The 14,638-nt window shown below is 45.9% G+C and overlaps 1 protein-coding gene across 1 annotated transcript in view; it reads left to right on the top strand.

The window, feature by feature from the left end:
- The window catches only part of LOC120940680 (mas-related G-protein coupled receptor member D-like), a 46,519-nt gene extending 35,548 nt beyond the window's left edge, over window positions 1-10,971 (top strand). Inside the window, exon 2 of the mRNA XM_040353662.1 lies at window positions 9,719-10,971. Coding sequence (XP_040209596.1) covers window positions 9,782-10,753 — 972 coding nt within the window. The 5' untranslated portion in view covers window positions 9,719-9,781 and the 3' untranslated portion in view covers window positions 10,754-10,971. The remainder of the gene's footprint in view (window positions 1-9,718) is intronic.
- The last annotated feature ends 3,667 nt before the right edge of the window (window positions 10,972-14,638 follow it).

Below are 14,638 nucleotides of genomic sequence, written 5' to 3'. Positions count from 1 at the left end.
AAATGTTCTTACAAGCTATCAGCAAGATCATTGAGGAGGAAAAGGATATTCAATCAGCATAACAGGATAGTCACTCAGCATCAGCATAGGCAGTCTTGAAGGGATCTGACATTTCGAAAAAATTTACTCAGTTGCATCAGGTGCTTGGTAGCTGGTGATGATCCAAGCCTGGTTAATTTTTATGAAGGTCAGTCGATCGACCAAGTCGGTGGAGAGGCGCACCCTGTGATCGGTTACAAAGCCTTCAGCAGCACTGAATGTGCATTCTGAAAAAACGCTGGATGCAGGACAAGCCAGTAGCTCAATTGCGTACTGTGCAAGCTCTGGCCAGTGATCCATCCTCAACACCCAGTAAGCCAGAGGATTTTCGGTGGGAAAGGTGTCCAAGTCTGATCTTGCCCCTAGGTATTCCCGAACCATGTAAAACAGAAGCTGGCGATGGTTGCTGGAACCGTTCATACCTTGGGGCTGCGGACTAAAAAATAGTCTGAACGCATCGGTCAGATGGCCACCTTCTCCACCGCTCCTTCTGTGACTGACCGAAGCCTCAGCAACACGTTGTCCAGGACCTGGATTTTGTAACCCCCCAGTCTCTGGGAACGCGTTGCACAGACCTTTCTGCAAGGCCTCCCGAAGATGTTTCATCTTCTGCTCCCTCTGCGCCGGCAAGATAAGGTCCGCAACCTTATTCTTGTAACGTGGATCAAGGAGAGTTGCCAGTCAGTAATGATCCCTCTCCTTGATACCACGAATATGAGGATCCTTCCGCAGGCTTTGCAGGATCAGGGAGGCCATGCAGCGTAGGTTTGCTGAGGCATTCGGTGTGGAGTCCTCTGGGTCACTGAGGACGACATGATGCGCAGCCATCTCATCCCAGCCACGTACAATTCCATGGGTCCTTGGGACTGTAATTGATCCCTTGAAGACTGCTGATGCTGAGTGCTAGGCTCCACCTCCATGCTGACACAATCCTCCTCTTCCTCCTCCTCCTCCTCCTGTGTGATAGGCGGGCAAGCAGGAACACTGTCTGGATAAAGGGGGCCTTGAGAGGTAACTAAGTCCCTCTGTTCTGCCTCAAGGGCCCTGTCCATTATTCCACGCAGCGTGTGCTCCAAAATGTGAATAAGAGGGACAGTCTCACCGATGCATGCACTGTCGCTCACTATCCTTGTGGCCTCCTCAAATGGTGACAGGACAGTGCATGCATCCATGATCAAGGCCCACTGGCGTGGGGGGAAAAAATCAAGCTCCCCTGACCCAGTTCTGCTGCCATATTGGCACAGATACTCATTGATGGCCCTCTGCTGCGTGTGCAGCCGCTGCAGCATGGCCAATGTAGAGTTCCACCTGGTGGGCATGTCACAGATTAGGCAGTTCTTGGGAAGGTTGTATTCCCTTTGGAGGTCTGCCAGCTGAGCACTGGCATTATATGACCGTCGGAAATGCACACAGGCTTTCCTGGCCTGCTTCAGGACATCCTGTAAGCCCGGGTACCTGCACAAGAACCGCTGCACCACCAAATTAAGGACTTGAGCAAAACAGGGCACATGGGTCAGTTGTCCCTGTCGCAGGGCGGAGAGGAGGTTGGTGCCATTGTCACAAACCACCATTCCTGGCTTAAGCTGGTGTGGCGTCAACCACCTCTGAGCCTGCCCCTGCAGAGCTGACAGAACCTCTTGCCCAGTGTGGCTCCTGTCTCCCAAGCATATCAGCTCAAGCACTGCATGACATCTTTTTGCCTGCGTACCTGTGTAGCCCCTTGAACGCCTACGGAGCACCGCTGGTTCCGAGGACCCATCAGTACAGGAAGAGGCCACAGAGGAACAAGAGGAGGGGGTGGAGGAGAGAGGTGTGTCACAACCAGTAGTAGCATTTTGGAGGCGTGGTGGCAGGACAACCTCCAACACTACTGTACCTTGTCCTGCTTCCTTCCCAGCTGCCAGCAGAGTCACCCAATGCGCCGTGAAAGATATGTAACGTCCCTGTCCATGCCTGCTGGACCATGAGTCAGCGGTAATATGCACCTTACCATTGAACGCCCTGTCCAGCGAGGCATGGACATTGCCTTCCACATGCCGGTAGATAGCCGGAATCGCCTTCCGTGAGAAAAAGTGGTGTTTGGGAACTTGCCACTGAGGTACCGCACATTCCACAAACTCACGGAAGGGGGCAGAATCTACCAACTGAAATGGCAGCAGTTGAAGTGCTAGCAATTTAGCTAAGCTAGCATTCAACCGCTGTGCATGTGGATGGCTGGGAGAGTACTTCTTTCGGCGCTGCAGCAGCTGGGGCAGGGAAATTTGCCTGGTACAATCTGCCATCGGTGTACCGATAGTAGATTGCCCGCATGTACTAGGCTGTGACACACCTAATTCTACACCTTCAGTCCTATCAGTGCAGGCTTCAGAGAGGACTGAGGGTATAGTGGGGTTGGAGATCCCAGCTGATGAGGGGCAAGGGGAGGTCTGCTTTGTTCTTTGGTTTGGGTCTTTGAGGTACGCTTGCCAACGAACTGCATGGCAGGTCGACATATGTCTGGTCAAGCATGTGGTGCCCAAGCGGGTGATGTTTTGGCCACGCGAGATACGCTTGAGACATATGTTGCAAATAGCAGTGGTGCGATCTGATGCACTCGTCTCAAAAAAGCCCACACCAAAGAACTTTTGGAATAACGCTGAGACACAGCAGCGCCCTGCACATGCGTAGCTCTGCGTTGTGATGCAGTCGGTGTGCTGCCTTAAGCTGGCCCCTGGAGGGCTTCCTGCCTTGTTGGAGATGTGCCTGTGCCTCCTCCTCCTCCTCTCTCCTATCAGGCACCCACGTAGAGTCAGTGACCTCATCATCCCCTCCCTCCTTATCACTGTCGAAAACCTGGCAGTATGCTGCAGCTGGGGGAACATGACTGCCAGATTGCTGTCCTTCTTGGGCACCCCCCCTCTCTCAGGGCTCATGTTAATGCCTTCCTCTATCTGTGCACCATCATCGGAGCCTTCAAAACGCTGCGCATCCTCATGCAGCATGTACCCAACACTGTGGTCAAACAGTTCAGGGGACTCCTCAGGAGGACATGGTGGGGCTAGGAAAGGAGTGAGTGATGCCATTGAGCAGAGGGAAGAGGACGCCTTGGCAGCTACTTTGCCAGACAAAGTACCCTAAGCCTGGGTGAGAGAGGATGAGGAGGATGAGGACTGCTTGGTCATCCACTCTACCAAGTCTTCGGCATGTTGCGGCTCAACACGGCCAGCTGCCGAAAACAAGGACGAACGTGTCCAATGGCCACGTGCTGATGAGAATGCACCGTGTCCACGACCAGCACTGTTGCCTCTAGACGCAGAGCCTGCTTGCCCTTGTGACTCTCTGCCTCTTCTTGTTGTCCTTCCAGACATACTAATGGCCTACAGAGCACACGTGCAGTACACACCAAGTAGCTTTATGTGCAAACTACAGAGCACACGCGCAGTACACACAAAGTAGCTTTATGTGCAAACTACAGAGCACACGTGCAGTGCACACCAAGTAGCTTTAGGTGCAAACTACAGAGCACACGTGCAGTACACACCAAGTAGCTTTAGGTGCAAACTATAGAGCACACGTGCAGTACACACCAAGTAGCTTTATGTGCAAACTACAGAGCACACGTGCAGTACACACCAAGTAGCTTTATGTGCAAACTACAGAGCACACGGGCAGTACACACCAAGTAGCTTTTGGTGCAAACTATAGAGCACACGTGCAGTACACACCAAGTAGCTTTATGTGCAAACTACAGAGCACACGTGCAGTACACACCAAGTAGCTTTATGTGCAAACTACAGAGCACACGGGCAGTACACACCAAGTAGCTTTAGGTGCAAACTACAGAGAACACGTGCAGTACTGGTACACACCAAGTAGCTTTAGGTGCAAACTACAGAGCACACGGGCAATACACCACGTGAGAATACTGCAGCTAGCACAATCAACTGCCTAACAGTAAATTAGGAAGAACTGATCTAGCTAAACTATACAGTGTATAAATATATGTACAACACCTGTGATGTATTTATATCCTCTACACACTGTAACTTTAACTGACTAGCCTGCCTGCTCTATCTACCTAGAAAAAAACTCTCTCTCTCTCTCTCTCTCTCTCTCTCTCTCTCTCTCTCTCTCTCTCTCTCTCTCTCACACAGATCTCTAGAAAAAAAAACTCTCTCTCTCTCATCTCTTACCACCGCCGCAACACACTACATAAGGCCGCCCTGCGGGCGGCCTTTTATAGTGTGGGGCGTGTACTAAAGCACTGAGCCATAATTGGCCAAAGCCACCCTGTTTTTTTGCGTGCTGTGATTGGCCAGCAATGCCGCAGTGAATTATGGGCCGTGACGCGCCACTCGAATTTGGCGCGAACAGCCCGTAACGTTCGTATTTCGACGAACGATCGAACATACGATGTTCGAGTCGAACATGGGTTCGACTCGAACACGAAGCTCATCCCTACTCTAGAGTGAGTAATAGTGCCCATATCCTTGTCTTCGAACGATAAGTGCTGTCCAACAGTTGCCTTTATTGATTCCAGTGCTGGTGGGGTATTTCTCGATGCAGCACTGGTTAAAAGAGTCTGCATATTCCCACTGCTCTGAAAGTCCCTTCACTGTGCGTTACTACTCTGGGCAGAAAACCTCTCGTGATGGACTTATCACTCTCAAGACCAAGCCCCTTTTCTTTCTAGTGGGGGCTCTGCATTTTGAAGAGTTATCTTTTGATGTCACTCCGTCTCCTAAGTATCCTGTAATCCTTGGGTTCCCTTGGTTATGTAAACATATCCCTTCTATTGACTGGTCCTCAAGGACCAAATGCTTTCAGTGGCCTCCTGAAGCTCTGGAGGCTTTCGCCCTTTTAAAATCTGCTTTCTACTCTGCTCCTGTTCATCGCCATCCTAAGCCTTCGGCTCAATATTTCTTGGAAGTTGATGCCTCCGAAGTAGGGGCCGGAGCAGTATTATCCCAAAGAGAACCCACTTCTAACAAGTTGCATCCGGTCGCCTTTTTCTCTAAGAAGTTCTCTGCTGCAGAATAAAAATATGACATAGGGAATAGAGAACTTTTAGCTATAAAATTTGCATTTTCTGAATGGAGACATCTTTTAGAAGGTACGGAACTTCCTGTTGTGGTTCAAATTGACCATAAGAACCTAATCTACTTGGAGAAGGCCCAAAGACTGAATCGCAGACAAGCCCGCTAGGCATTATTCTTCACCCGGTTCAACTTTGTAGTGATGTACATTCCTGCCACCAAGAACACCGAGGCCAATGCCCTGTCTCTACAATTCCCTTGCGAGAATCTGCAAAAGATTGGTGGATTAAATTAAAAAAGGGGACATATTAGTCAAGCTTTAGCTTCTTCTAAGCTCCCTTCACTCAAAACATTAGCTGGTGTTTAAAAGTTTACATTTTAGTTAATGTAGTAACACAGCCCTCAAAATTTTCACTTGCCTGGTCGCATTTAGCGAGTTAAAATTTGGTGGGGGCGAGTGGAGAGGGGGCGCTGAGAGCAGATGAGTGACACTGTGCTCTCCAGCTGCCTGAATGATAGGAGTGACGCTACCGTCACTCCTATCACACAGTGTAGGCTCCTATTGGCTGTTGGAGGGAGGATTTTGCTCCACCTCCCTCCAGCTTTGTGATTGGCAGTTTCAGGCTCTGGCTGCTTGTTGTGTGGGTGGGATGGGGATGCAGCAATCTTCTGAGATCGCCCACTCGCCCGCCCATCTGCCTGAACTGCCCACCCATCCATCTCCCTGCACTCCTGAAACAGATGTGAACTTATCAGGAACGAGTGTGTGCTGAGGTAAGCTCAGCTGAGCTAACTGCTTGTTTGATTGCTCCTTCTCCCTGTCCAGCACTATAGCGTTAGGGCAATGTCACTTGAACAGGCTGAAATTGAGGAAGGGGTTAGCATTACCAATGCAGGTGGGGGATGTGGGAGGGAGGTCAGTGGTAGTGAAAGTTAACCCCCCCACCTTGCATTGGTCTCTATGGCAGTGACATTTTAACCCACCACCTTCTTCTGCATTTGTGGTAATGTCAGTGAATGTTAACCCCCTCCCCCCACATTGGGGGTCATGGGAGGGGTTACATTTCAATGCCACCAACGTAGAAGGAGAGGGGGACATTAAAAACCACTTCCCGCCCAAGGACGTCATATGACGTCCTGGACTTTCAGTGGGGATATCTGAATGATGCCTGCAGCTACAGGCATCATTCAGATATCCATCTCTTCAGCCGGCGAATCCCTGCACCATAAGAATGATCATAGCGGCAGTTCCGCCGCTTGATCGTTCTTATGGGCGGCGGGAGGGGACGCCCCCCCTCCCGCCGCCATCCGGTGCTTCTCCGGGCTCTCCTTTGTCATCGGAGACCCGGAGAAACGATCCGCCGGCGTCCGATGGAAACCATAGAGTAGACTGGTGACCAGACAGTCACCAGTCATCTCTATGATTGTCGGAGGCCCGGGCGCGATGTTATGATGTCACGCCAGGTCCTGGAATGCAAACACAGCCGCAATCGCAGCTGAAAGCATTAGATCGGTGAATTTCTTTCACGATCTAATGCTTTCCAGCGTGGAGGAGAAATGTGGGGTCTTACTGACCCTGCATCTCTCCATAAAGAGTACCTGTCACAAACATTCCTATTACAAGGGATGTTTGCATTCCTTGTAATAGGAATAAAAGTGATCAAAAAAAAAAGACAAAAAAAAGTGTGAAAATAAAAGAAATCGAGTAAAATAAAAAATAAAATAATACATTTTTTTTTAAACGCCCCTATCCCCGGTAGCTCGCGTTTAGAAGCGAACACACACGTAATTCCCGCCCACATATGTAAACGCCGTTCAAACCACACATGTGAGGTATCGCCACGTGCGTTAGAGTGCCAGCAACGATTTTAGCACTAGACCTACTCTGTAACTCTAAATTTGTAGCTTGTAAAAAAAAATAAGCGACGCCTATGGAGATTTTTAAGTACTGACGTTTGGCGCCATTCCATGAGTGTGCGCAATTTTAAAGCGCGACATGTTAGGTATCTATTTACTCGGCGTAACTTCATCTTTCACATTATACAAAAAAATTGGGCTAACTTTACTGTTTTGTTATTTTTTAATTCACAAAACAGTTTTTTTCCCAAAAAATGATTGCGCAAATACTGTGCGAGATAAAAAGTTGCAATGGCCGGCATTTTATTCCCTAGGGTGTCTGCTAAAAAAACATATATAGTGTTTGGGGGTTTTGAGTAATTTTCTAACAAAAAAATTATGATTTATGCATGTAGGAGACAAGTGCCAAAATAGGCCCGGTATGGAAGTGGTTAAAGTGGTGTTCTGCCCAAAAAATAAAAATAAAACCAGCAGCGACACATACTGCAGCTGCTGGCTTTTAATAGGACACTTACCTGTCCTGAAGTCCAGTGATGTCGGCACCACAGCTGATGTTTCCATCAGCTGTCAGGTGCTGCTGACGCCATTGCGGGTAAGGGAACCCAGCAGTGTAGGCTCCCAAAAGTAGGAAAATATATTTCTAAAACAGGATCCTGTCCCCCCTCCCCCCGAAAGGTACCAATTGTGGCACCGGATGGGGGAGGAATCAGATGAGTGGAAGTTCCACTTTTGAGTGGAACTCCGCTTTAATACTGACACCTGTGCTAGCAGTTATTAATGTGTCCACTGACTTCAATGCTGAGAGTTACTAATGCGTCCTCTGATGCCAGTGTTGGGGTTATTATGATGTCCACTGACATCAATGCTGGGGGTAATTACCGCAGCCTCTGATACCCGTTTTTGAGGTTATTATTACTGGCACCAATGCTGGGAGGTTTTATAGCGTCCACTGACACCAATGCTGGGGGTTATAATTGCGCTGTAATTTAGAGGTTTAGGTGCAGAATTAGGGGTGGGACGGGGAAGGGTGGGGTAACTGGTGGCGAGTAACTCTTAAGGTCTGGCTAGTAACTCAGGACTTGAAATTTTGAGCCCTGTAGTAACATACATACTTATCAATTGATTGTGAACACCACTGCCATTTATCTTGTATGCACTCATCTGCCCAAATATTACAAGGGGTAAGCAATTGCTAGAAAGCAGTAAGTTCCTTTGAGCTGTACATAGCCTGTATGAACTGCACCTCTGAGATATAAAAAATGTAGCCCACACACTTAATAACAATATATAAAGAAAAAACAGGCAAATATAAGGGTGTGGTCAACCCGCTGTGCATTCTGGGAGAAGGTACTTAAGTGGCAGACCCCATTTTGAGGGGTTCATCTTCCGATCCCACCCTGAGGGCCCTCCTGGACTCAGGGATGTGTTGGCAGTTACTGCCTCTGGGCCACGTTGGCCTGAGGCCTTGCAACTGAGATATAGGCCCAAGAGCTACTGGGGCCTACTGATCCAGGGATAATCCTGCATTGCCCTGCCTGATGGAAGGGACCGAGTAATTAAGGACTCAATTGGAGGATGTATCCAGATCGAAGTTACCTCACAGTGCTGCCGGAATGGCTGAAAGATCCTGGCACTGAGAGCTGAGTTCTACCTTCACCTAGTCTGTGGCAGGGACTATCGAACAAGTTCTACAATTCACCTAGTCTGTGGCAGAGACTATCCTTTGATCGAGCTTCACACCGGCTGCTAGACCAGTGAGAGTGGGCCTATCCGGTGGTCGCTGAGTCCCGCGTGGAAACGACTGTTCCTCTGGACTTAAAAGAATATCTGTGGTTTGCAAGTCGGATGCCTGGATCTCCCCTAAACCTCCATCCATCATTTCTGAAGTTGTCTTTAATAAAAACCCTCTCTGCAGGGGGAGAAAAAAAAGACTTGGTGTATGGTGCAGACATTTCTTCCTTTAATCACTTCTTCAAGGATAACCCCTGAGTCGAGCGCACGGAACAGTAAGGTAACAGCAGACCCAAATCTAAACCAGCAGCTCCTTTGGGGTGTGCTACACAAACATAATAGGGGATATTATCTTAAAATACCAAAAATACAAATTCACAGTGTTGCGCAAAAAAAAAAAAAAAAATTACACTATTGGTGGTAGTTTCATACAACATGGTGAATTTACATAAATAAATATATTATATATACACAAACAATATTTTTGGTCAGTCATAAAGAATATATTGGTAATGTGAAACTCCAGCCCTGACATCTTTAGTTGTGGGCATAGTGGAGAAGGGTTGGAACCTTTGCCGTTTTTTTTTTTTGCTGTCTGTGTTCCCAGGTGGGAGATTCACTTTCACTTTCTTTGCTGGTGACAATTGTCAAAGATAGAAAGGTATTATATAAAGAAGACTTCAAAATCTTCCAGTCTTTACAGTGGTCACTGGAACAGGAGTAGAGGTGAGTTCTCCTAATTTGGACAATTTTTTTTCATGTTTCCCCTTTGGAAATATTTTTTCTCACTTGTTGTCAACCAGCATGTTATGTTTTTCTTATTTTGAAATCTGCTCTGTAAAGATGAAAATATAAATCTGGTGGTAATGGACAGCAAATTGCAATTATAGTTGTTCCTGTCCTAAAATTATTTTACTTTAATGCTGCTGCATTATTTGGTAAGATATACATTTCTAAATTAATTGAAAAATTAAAATCCCTATCTTTGTACTATTTTTTTTTTATAATAGCTATCTATCCTCAGGTACTGACTTCTGATTTACTAATAATCATTTGTGGTAATGTATTTAACACAGATGGAAAAAGAAGATACGTTCTAATAACACAGTTGGAATATTTCTACCAATACTAAAGAAAACATGAATGTAACCAGCATGAATGACACCCAGGATGAACCCTCTAGTAGCTATTCGGAATATTCGTACATACATTTCACCATAGTGGCTGTTGTAGCACTATGTCTTTGTATCGTTGGCCTAGTTGGAAATGTTATTGTGTTTTGGTACCTGTGCTTCAAGATCCAGAGAAACAAATACGAAGTTTATATTATGAATCTGTCGGTAGCTGACGCCCTGTTTATTGTATTTACTACCTTGCTTTTGATGATCCAGATAAATACAATCATTGGGACAGATCCTGATTTTTCAGGGAAGGAGAGTTTATATTTATTCATAGAAATATTTTATTATACTATGCAGTATTCCGGAATGTATATCCTTACAGCTGTCAGCATGGAACGATGTAGCTCTGTTCTGTTCCCCTTTTGGTACCGAAGCCATCGCCCCAGGAACTTGTCCACCATTATGTGCATTGCTCTTTGGATCCTTGGCTCTTTGGAAAGTCTGCTTAAGAACCTTGCGTGTACAGAAGATGCTTTCTTGGAACAAACCTCACAATGTTTAGCAGTTCAAATCATAGTTTTTATTTTAGCCATTGGCATCTGCCTACCAATTATGGTAATTTCCAGCTTCACCTTGCTCATCAAAGTAAAGAGGTCAATAAAGCAGCGATACACACCTAAACTGTACATCATCATCCTTATTGCAGTTCTTGTATTCATCCTATCAGTTCTTCCATTTACGTTTTTGTCAATTTTATTATACTTCAAATTAACACCAACAGATTTGTCAACTGTTATTATTTTCTTTGTAACAACTTACTGCACAGTGCTTAACTGCACCGCCAATCCCTACATTTACTTTATTGTTGGAAGGAAATGGAAACAAAAGACCCCTCACTCGATCCAGGAAGCCCTCCAAAGAGCCTTTAGGGAGGAAGATGATGAGAATGATGACTCAAACAGCAACAAAACAATTAACACATCAAGCTAAACTAACCTTACAGTTGCCTTCTAGATTTTCTTTAACCAGTTAAGGACCGCCACACGACTAAATACGTCGGGAGAATGGCACGGCTGGGCATATGGATGTACAGGTACGTCTCCTTTAAGAAGCCCAGCCGGCGGCTCACTCGTGACCCTGTCCTGTGCTCCGTGACTGCGGGACCTGTGGACCCGATTGCCGCCGGTGTCCCATGATCGGGTCACAGAGCTGAAGAACGGGGAGAGGTAAGTGTAAACAAACCTCTCCCCATGCTTCCTAGTGAGCCTGTCACTGATCGTCTGTTCCCTGTTATTGACGTCACACACCCTCCTACATAAGAAACACACATTAGGTAAAACACTTAACCTCTTTAGTTCCCCCTACAGGTTAACCCCTTCACTGCCAGTGTAATTTTCACAGTAATCAGTGCATTTTTATAGCACTGTTTGCTGTAAAAATGACAATGGTCCCAAAATAGTGTCAAAAGTGTCCGATGTGTCCACCATAATGTCGCAGTCACGATAACAATCGCTGATCACCGCCATTACTAGTAAAAAATAAATTAATAAAAAAGCCATAAAACTATCCCCTATTTTGTAGACGCTATAATTTTTGCGCAAACCAATCAATAAACGCTTATTGCGATTTTACATTATTTTTACCAAAAATATGTAAAAGAATGCATATCGGCCTAAACTTAGGAAAACAAGTTTTTATATATTTTTGGGGGATATTTATTATAGCAAAAAGTAAAAAATATTGTGTTTTTTTTTTTTTTTTTGTTTATAGCGCAAAAAAATAAAAACCACAGAGATGATCAAATACCACCAAAAGAAAGCTCTATTTGTGGGAAAAAAAAGGACGTAAATTTTGTTTGGAAACCACGTTGCACGTTGTCAGTTAAAGCAACGCAGTGCCGAATCGCAAAAAGGGGACTGGTCCTTTAGCTGCATAATGGTCCGGGGCTTAAGTGGTTAAAAAGCAAAGCACACCAACAATTATCTAGTTTAACAAGGAAATATGATCCACTCAGGAATTTCAGAGCATGAATCTTAAAGTAGGATCTTTATCAAGTGGAAGTGAAACTTCTTCTGTGAAGGGCAAAGACTGGAAATGCTAATGGACATTGTTTTTTATTTAATATACCTCCAACTGGCTGTAGCTGAAGAAAGTATTGCTTAAAGTGTTTGTAAACATAAAAATAAATAAAAATAACAAACATGTTATACTTACCTGCTCTGTGCAACAGTTTTGCACAGAGCAGCCCTGATTCCCCTCTTTTGGTGTCCCCCAACAGCACTCCTGGCTCCTCTCCCCTACCAAGTGACCCCATGGCAAGCTGCTTGTTATTAGGGCACTCAAATTTGCTTGCTCCTGAGCCCCATTTGATGTGTCTAAGACACACATAGTGCAGCTTGGCCCCAGCTGTTGCTCCCTCCTCACTGGCTGTGATTGCCAGCAGTGGGGGCCCATAAGGAGGGAGACAGTGCTGGATTAAGACCAGGCTTAGTATATGTGGAGGCTGTGTGGGAGCTATATACTGTCGTGGCAAAAAGCTGGGCTGTATGCAGAGCACACCGCCATTTTGCCCTGTGCTATAAAGCACAGAATCCATCTTAATGAAATAATGCTTATTTAAACTAAATAGATTCACTCACCATCATTCTCTGCCATTCATACAAAGAGACACCATCACCAGCCTGTTCTCATATCATTCTGCCAGCATGACTGCCATTCCTGGCTCAGCCAAGCTCCCTTTATTTACCCAAAACAGGAAGTGCTCACTGCACCCATTAAACACCTCCCTCATGGGAGTGGTTAACACATGATGTTCCACTGACACAGCTAACACCATATAAGGATGTTCCTTCTAACAGGAAGTCCCATAGAATACATGAATAGAATATAATACAATGGATACAATACAACGCATAGAAATACATACAATGCTGCTAAAGGCTTATGGGCGTGGCAGGGAGTTCCCCCCCTGCCTCTAACCGATCATAAGCTCTTAATATTAATCGCCTGATAGAATCCTAATCTGCGCCATTCCATAGAATAATGCATATCCAGATTATACCCTTATTAAGGTGGAAAGGAAGCTATCTACAGGCGTACGCCACGAATCGCAAGCCCTGCTGATCAGACAAGACCCAGATAAGAGCGCACATCTGTCCATAACCACTAGTGTGCTTGCGAAGTGAGTGCATCCCCTCCCCAACGATCGTCTGTGCTAAATGCACAGAGGGCCCCTTGTGGGGGCGGACATATGCCCACGCCGCAAACATCACATTCCAACCTCAAGACATTTTCTACTACCAGACGAGATTCAACCAGCCTCAGACTGCCCCAGTCAGTTCTATTTAGAGCGGGCTGCAGAAGTACTAAGACTGGGTGCCATTATGACAATACATATTAAATACATCTTCAAATTTCCACCACAGTCCTCCCTTTTTGTCATATTGCTCCCACTTGTCCTTCCAATCTTGATAGTCGTCTTACACCTAGAAACTAAATCAGTCTTTACAGTCCATAAAAAGGAAAACACGGCTTGACATGTAGACTCCGTTCTTCAGGAGACATGACTTATAAGGAGGGCACAACTTGGTGAGCTGTAGTAATCGCAGATCGGTCTGGGGTCCTCTTTGTCTTGTACGTGGGTCCGGCTTCGGGGCGTCTCATCAAGGAAGATGTGGTCATCTGCTCCGGCTCTGGTCACGCGTCCAATCAGGCAACAGGAGCGCCTCATCACGACATAGAAAGAATAGAAATAAACGACATGAGTATATATATATTCCCATTTCCATCAACCACGATCCGCTGTAAAATAAAAATTAATCCCCAAAGATTCCCAACCTTCACTTAGCTACAGCTCTGGCTCTGCCTTGCAGGGACCCAAACATTATCCATATGGGCCTGAACTCCAATTCCCAGTATCCCCGATCCAGGTATAACAATCTTTACTTGTAAATTCCCAGAAATCGCCCTTGGACCGTGAGAACTTCCTTGTAGCTTCAACAGTCACATGAAACATTCCATCCTCAATAGGTGTGAATTGTTCAATCGTATCATAAGCTCAAGCCCCCCACCTTGTACATGCAGGAAACCATGCCCATACCTGGTCCGGGTTGGTGAACAATTCCCGTCTTGCTGTCCCTGACATTCCTACTTTCTCTTGTGCCATCAGATCCTTGCGATCGGCCGCGATATAGGATGCTGGGACAGCTTCACCACCACACATGAACCTCTTGAATTACCTTATAAGCTATAGATACCCAACCGACAAGAGGCAGAGCCATAAAAACAAATAAAAATTCTACCCTCTAAAGACATCTCATTAAATTCTATTGCCAAGTGTCTGTCCGGAGTCTTCACTAGTTTGTCAATAATCCTCATAACGTCATAAATAGCATGTACCGCTGTCATCGCTGGGCACTAAAGCTCGGTGGAGACTCAGAACAGACCCCGCAATCCATCCCGTTCAATTTCTTAATTAGTCATAGAATAGACTTTAAATAATAACTTGGGATGTATTTCATCGTTACCTCTGCTAAAATTTACTAAACAAACAAATACAAAATAAACGAAGATACTACTAATTTCTTTGATGTAGTTGAGCCGCTTCTTGCAGTGGCTGGCGTGGTCTCATCCATCAAGTTTCTTTACAAACGACCCAGTCACCTGGTTGGGAAAAAAATGAAAACCAATTACCGTGTCGGGGTCCAGGAGAGACTCTCCTGAACCCTTTTGAAGTTCATGTTACAGTGATCGCACTCACCCCATCACCTGAGAAAAGACGTGACAGCTGGTGAGGTGGGTACGACCCTGGTTTCGGTTGACCTCCAAACAAACCTTATGACAATAACCCCGACCTCGGCACTGTGTTCACTGCGC

Source organism: Rana temporaria, chromosome 5, assembly GCF_905171775.1.
Source record: "Rana temporaria chromosome 5, aRanTem1.1, whole genome shotgun sequence".
Lineage (NCBI taxonomy): Eukaryota > Metazoa > Chordata > Amphibia > Anura > Ranidae > Rana > Rana temporaria.
The sequence above is the reverse complement of the archived record's forward strand: the minus strand, read 5'-3'. Positions and strand labels throughout refer to the sequence as shown.